Source organism: Gastrolobium bilobum, unplaced genomic scaffold, assembly GCF_033153095.1.
Source record: "Gastrolobium bilobum isolate Gb01-03AN ecotype WA unplaced genomic scaffold, APGP_CSIRO_Gbil_v1 utg11969, whole genome shotgun sequence".
NCBI lineage: Eukaryota > Viridiplantae > Streptophyta > Magnoliopsida > Fabales > Fabaceae > Gastrolobium > Gastrolobium bilobum.
Window position 1 is genome coordinate 462,304 of NW_026898204.1, and position 6,282 is coordinate 468,585.

At 37.6% G+C, this 6,282-nt stretch overlaps 1 protein-coding gene across 1 annotated transcript; it reads left to right on the forward strand.

Annotated features, from left to right (window-relative positions):
* The first annotated feature begins 1,814 nt into the window (after window positions 1-1,814).
* LOC133313843 (uncharacterized) lies at window positions 1,815-3,110 on the forward strand. Its single transcript, XM_061515253.1, has one exon. It carries the CDS (start codon window positions 2,374-2,376, stop codon window positions 2,788-2,790), a length of 417 nt encoding a protein of 138 aa, XP_061371237.1. The 5' UTR covers window positions 1,815-2,373; the 3' UTR covers window positions 2,791-3,110.
* The last annotated feature ends 3,172 nt before the right edge of the window (window positions 3,111-6,282 follow it).

A 6,282-nucleotide genomic window follows, 5' to 3' on the forward strand; every position in this document is an offset into this window, starting at 1 on the left:
ACACAATTTAAGTACCAAACTCTCGTGTTGTAATGAAGAGATGTGTTTCATTTGTAGCGGTACCAATGCACCATAACATTGATATTTGGGAAGACATTGACATAGCGTAAAATAATGACGATAATTGAAATATAGGAAAAATAAATCAATCTTAAACTTCTACACTTCATCTTTTTTTTTATATATATATACAACGTAATATTACTCAAATCATTCACTAGACTTAGGGGTGTCAATATGGGTTTTGACACGCGGGTCGACCCGCGACACGACACGAAAATTCGTGTTCGGGTTGACCCGTAAAAAAATTCGTGTCGTGTTCGTGTTGGAAAAAATGACACGCAAAAAATTCGTGTCGTGTTCGTGTTTATGAATTCGTGTTCGTGTCGACCCGTATTATTTTTAATTATTATTTTTTTATTTTTTTATTATTATTTTTTAATTTTTTATTTATTTTCGATCTATTTTTTAAATTTTTTTTGTTAATTACCGTTTTGTCCCCTATTTTGCGTGTTATTCGTGTCGTGTCGTGTCAACCCGCAAAAAATTCGTGTCGTGTCAGTGTTGAAGATTTTGACACGAATGAAATTTGTGTCGTGTTCGTGTTGATGTGTTCGTGTCGTGTCGAATTCGTGTCGTGTCAAATTCGTGTCGTGTCAATCCATATTGACACCCATAACTAGACTAATATAACAAATGCATTTAATTTTAAAATTACATTATTAAGATAATTACTCTATATTGGATTTGATTTGAATGTATCGCAACACAAATAATTTTGACGTTTTTCTGGTTGTCCAGCCAGAGAAGCTGATGCTGTGTAGTGTAGCCCTAGCATAAAACACACAAATTCTTTTACTATTCGTAAAAAATGGGAAGGTTATACTTACCATCAGGTAAGTTTATTATATTTATAACCAATCTAATTACCGTTCGATTAGAAGTAAATTTAACGTCTCATAATTATCTTTATAATTTTAATTTTTTCTCTTACATTCCCTCTCTGTCTCTCTCTAGATTTCCTCTTCTCTCTATCTCTCTAGATTTGAGAATCACCACTCTCTATACAATTCATTATTCATCCCAAACCGAAGTATATACACTGATTGATAATTCTCTCTACAATACTACTCATTATTCATAATACAATATATTTTGTAAGTTGATTGATAATTCTCCTTAGCAGCCATGAGCTTCTTCAAAGGAAAATTGTTGTTAGGGTTGTTGGTATGAGGTTCACGGCAACGAATAATGAATTGTATCATGACATTAATAATTATTAATAATTCATAATATCCTTCCATCGGTATCATAAACGGATTCATGAAATATGTTAACAAATGAGAACAAATCTTGAATTTCAATAGAGTGCCACAGAGAGACAGTAGTCTGTAAGGATGAAAACCTTGAGAGAGACAGAGAGGGAATGTGAGAGAAAAAATTAAAATTATAAGGGATAATTATAATATGCTAGATTTACTTCTAATCCAATGGTGATTAAATTAGTTATAAAGCCCTTTTAACAAGGGAAGAATATACTTACCAGTTACTACCAAAAAAGTTTATAACTTTTACAACCAATCTAATCACTGTTGATTTTCGTCAATCTAACGATTATAATTTAAGGGTATTAATAATTAATTAATAAATGCGATCTAATAATTTCTAATAAATTATAACCGTTAGATTGACGAAAAGTAATAGTGATTAAATTAGTTGTAAATGTCATAAACTTTTTTGAAGATAAATCCTTTATAACAAAGGAAACATTAGTTAGTGTCATAGCAGTAATACACTGGAAACTCAGGGACAAATATGTAAAACAGATCACCAGAAAAAATATAAGGGCCCGTTTTTTCTCTCACACATTATTCATTTCCCCTCTCTCCCTCTATCTCTCCCCACTCTCAACCCTATAATCCCTCTCTCTCTCTTCAATCCACAATTTCTCTTTTCTCTCTTTTTCTCCGAACAATATCATCTTTCTCTCTCCGCCGTATGCGGCGGTGACGGTATATGTCTTGCTTCTCATACAGATTTTCCGCCCCTTCTCCCACCCTACGCCGCTTCCTCGATCCCTCTCTTCCTCTTCCCCTACCGTAACCATATCTTTTTTCTCTCATTTTTTTATAATTATTATTATTACTATTATTAATTTTTTTTGTTGCCGTTGTCGCTTTCATTATCTTCTGAAGTTATTATTTATTTAGTTATTTTTATTTACATGTTCGAACTCGTTTGTTGTGGACCCGATTTTCCATTCCTTGGTGTGACAACAAACGAATATAGAAGAATTCATCATTTTACGTTTTTGTCCCTCCTAACTTAAAAGTAGCGTCAACCCTTCGTCCTTACGTGGTGTCATCTGAGGCAATGATGATGAATCATCATCCCCGTAGGATATTGCCACTTGGCAGCACCAAAAAGCGCAAGCACGCTGAAGCTGACAAGCCAGCTACGCCGAAACCCGATGAGCCGATACCCCACAATCGGCTTCTAGCCGGCTATCTTGCTCACGAGTTCTTGACAAAAGGCACTCTGTTGGGACAAAAGTTTGAGCGTGACTCAGCCCGAGCCAGATCTGACATCCTTGCTGGCTCCATCTCAGCCGAGCAATGTAAGAGCCAGTCGTACTCTGAAGCCGAAGCTTCAGCCGTGGAGCCTACCCGACCAAGCGTGAGAAAGGACCACGAGAGTTACGGTGAGGTAGCAAGCATTATGAAGACAAATGGGACCCACTTAAAGGGTATTGTGAACCCCACACAGCTCTCTCGGTGGATTCAAATGTAGAGTTTCTGGAGTGGTGATGACGTGGCGAGTTTTCATTGGACATCAGCACAGAGATGTTTGTGCCTGTAAGCGTATGAATCGTATTGTGCAAACTTTGGCACAGGTTAGTTTGTAGTCGATGGGTTGCAATGTTCGCAAAGCATAATGTTTCTTTCTTTTTCCTTTTTCTTTTTTGGTATATACAGAGTATAATATTTCTACTTTGAAAGAATGTGTAGATCGTCAACACCTATCACTTTTGCAGATTCTTCCGTTTTATTCATGTGATCATAGGGTGGTTGTGTTGAATTGTTATATAGACTAAGATTATCTAAAGTGTCTAGGGCACCTAGTATTAATAATCATTGATTAAAAAAAATTAACGGTTTAGATTTTGATAAAATGCAAATGCTCAAATACTTGAATTTTTGTTCTAGATCAACCTCACATTTAAATGATGATTTCTCTGGCTTTCTAAAATGAGACTTTTAAATCTTAATAGTAGAGTATCTCTCACACTCTGAATAGTTCACCTCTTGCATATTTAAGGTGAGCTACATCAAGCACAGCATCGAGAATACTATGCAAAACGGTTTTGGCTCTCTCATGATTAAGAAATATTTTCTCATCTATATATACCCACTTCACTTATTATAGGTGCATCTTGCATACATTGCATATCAAAATATAAAGCCACTGTGCCCATAAGCATCATTCCCTCTTTCTCAGCCCTTTCAGCGATGTATACGGTGACTCTGTATTGGTCCATACTATTACTTTAAAGAGTACCATTATAATTATATACTTCACCCTCTCAAAATATACAGACATAAGCTCATCACATTAATCACTCATTTTTTGTAGCTTATGATCAGATAATATTTATTATTCTTTTTAGCGATAAGAAACTGGTATATCTAATTCAAGAAAGTCAACGATGATCCAAAAGAAAAAGATTTTTTTTTCATGTGTACATACATGTATATATATATGTGTGTGTTTAGATGGCGCATCGCAAAATTGAGAAATAAATTAACAACTTTTAAGTAAAAATTTGAAAAATTCAAATATATCTTGAACCTATTTTTTTAAGTTATGTATATAAACTCAATCACATTTCAAGTAAATGTGGGGTTTATTAAAATAAGTTTATTATAAAGTTTTATCGGGGAAATATTTCAGTTGAATCAGCGATCCAATTACTGTCTCATATCGATCACCATTCGAGTTTAACAACATTGTCCTGAATAGTCAATTCCATAATATAATCAGAAAATAAATATAGTGCATGTTGAGTAGCGGCTAGGGAGTCCAAAATCTCCCCCCTCAAGTGCAAGGTTTATAAACCCAAACATTAACCATTATTTCCAAATACTAAATACTATGGAGCCAAAATTAAGAGAAACTAAGTAGGGACAAAAAATCCTTTGAAAGTAGTGTCAAACTAAAAGTTTGAGACCCATGTGACCATTAATTTTCGTCAATCTCATAACAATAATTTATTGAGAGTTAGTAATTCATTAATATATATAATCCAATAAATCACAGTAGCCACATTAGCAAAAATCAATGATTTAGATGAGATATTAAACTTTTTAATTTGACACCGTTCCAGGTTAACACAGCGAGATTGTACTTGCTCGTACGAGTACAGTACCCGGAACCCGTAAATACTTTACCCGGATAGGCGGTTGGTCAGGTCAGTAACTGCTACGCGTAGTGGAGTTAGCAGTCGGTTGAGTTAGCCAGCATTCCCGGTAACAGAGTCATAAGTGGGCCTACCATGAGCCTACCACGATGTCATGATGGTATCCACCACTCCCATGACACAGGTAACCGTTCTAAAGCTACACCTATATATACACCAAAGATTAAGATAACAGACAGACAACTACGAGAGAGATCCATATTAATGTTCGTCCAGAACATTTGGCGCCGTCTGTGGGAATAGGTAAAACTAATCCTACGCATTTTCTTGAGTCATGGCAAGCAACAACCATGATGAGCAAGTAGAGGAGAATGAAGAAAACCGAAGGGAAGAGGATTCTTTCCGATCCAGCGGAGGGAGCCAATCATTAGACACCATTGGAGAAGCTTTAATGCAATTAATGGAGGAGAAAAGGAACCGGCAACATCCAGAAGGAAGAGGAAGAAGGCAATACTCAGAAGAGAGATTATTGGAAAGGAACGTGCCACATGATTGGGAGAGGTGGAGAGGTTCTGTATCTCCCTTTCCTGATTATATTCCATTATCACCTCCACCCGAGACTGGGAATAGGAGGACAGAAGCTCGAAGAGGGCAAGGATCTCAGATATCCAGAAGTCTCTTAGAGAGGAGAAATCATCAGGGGGAAGGACGTGGAGTTAATCGGAGGGTAGAAGAAGAAGTTTATGAGGCGAATGTCAGAGACGCAAGAAGAGGACGTAGGCGTCAAGACGAAGATGATGAGCAACCTCATGCGGATGCTTGGGAAGACGAGCAACGACAGGAAGGTTATCAGTATTACGCTCGACATATGGGGCATGGGCGAAGTCAGAGACGTTATGAAGAAACTGATGAGAGGAGGAGGATAGATGGGGGAAGACAGTATATTTATTACAGAGATGATTTTCCACAAGATGAGGAGGAGTACTATTATGCACCATGAACCCGGGTTCAGAGAGGAGAGTGGCAATCAGTAGAAAATTATAATCCCCATGGCTATGAAGGACAGATGATGAGACAGGAAGGACCAAGCTGGAACGAGCAGGCGAGAAGATTAACACAACAGATGCCGCAGGAGATTCGAGAGCCGCCTGGTGGTCAGGGTCCTTCAGGAACCCCTTTATCTTGGAGATTGAGGGCAGAGCCTATTCCGAGTTGGTTCAAACAACCAACTGATATGAAAGCTTATGATGGAAGCTCAGATCCAAAGGATTTTGTAACCGTTTTTCGGGCAGCAATGTCATTATGCGGGGAATCAGATTCTTTGTTATGTCGGACATTTCCAGTTTTCTTAAGGAAGCAGGCGTTAGAATGATATACGGGTCTGCCAGTCAATTCCATTAACAGTTGGGCTGATTTATCTCTTCGTTTCATACAGCAGTTTGCTCATTGTGGACCCCAACCAAAAACCACACACAATTTATGTGGAGTGAGACAGAAGCCAGGAAAAAAGGTTAGAGAATATTATGAACGGTTTCAAGTAGAAGCTAGACAAGTGAAGGGTTGGAGAATCAGACGTATTTGTTGTTATTTACCACCGGGTTACAACCGGGCGGGTTGGCGGATTCTTTGGCCAAAAAAGGACCGACTACAAAGGAAGAGTTGATGGAAAGGATTCGGAAGTACATCGATTTGGAAGAATTCAGATCTTCTCAGAGGCAAATTGAACAAGGGTTTAGAAAAGTTACATTTAGGAGGCCGGACAAGCCCGCTGGAAGAGGACAGTTTGACGAAAGGCGACCTCGGGTAGTAGGGGAAAGATTTATAGAAACATATAAGAGAGATTTCACACTATTAAATACGTCCAG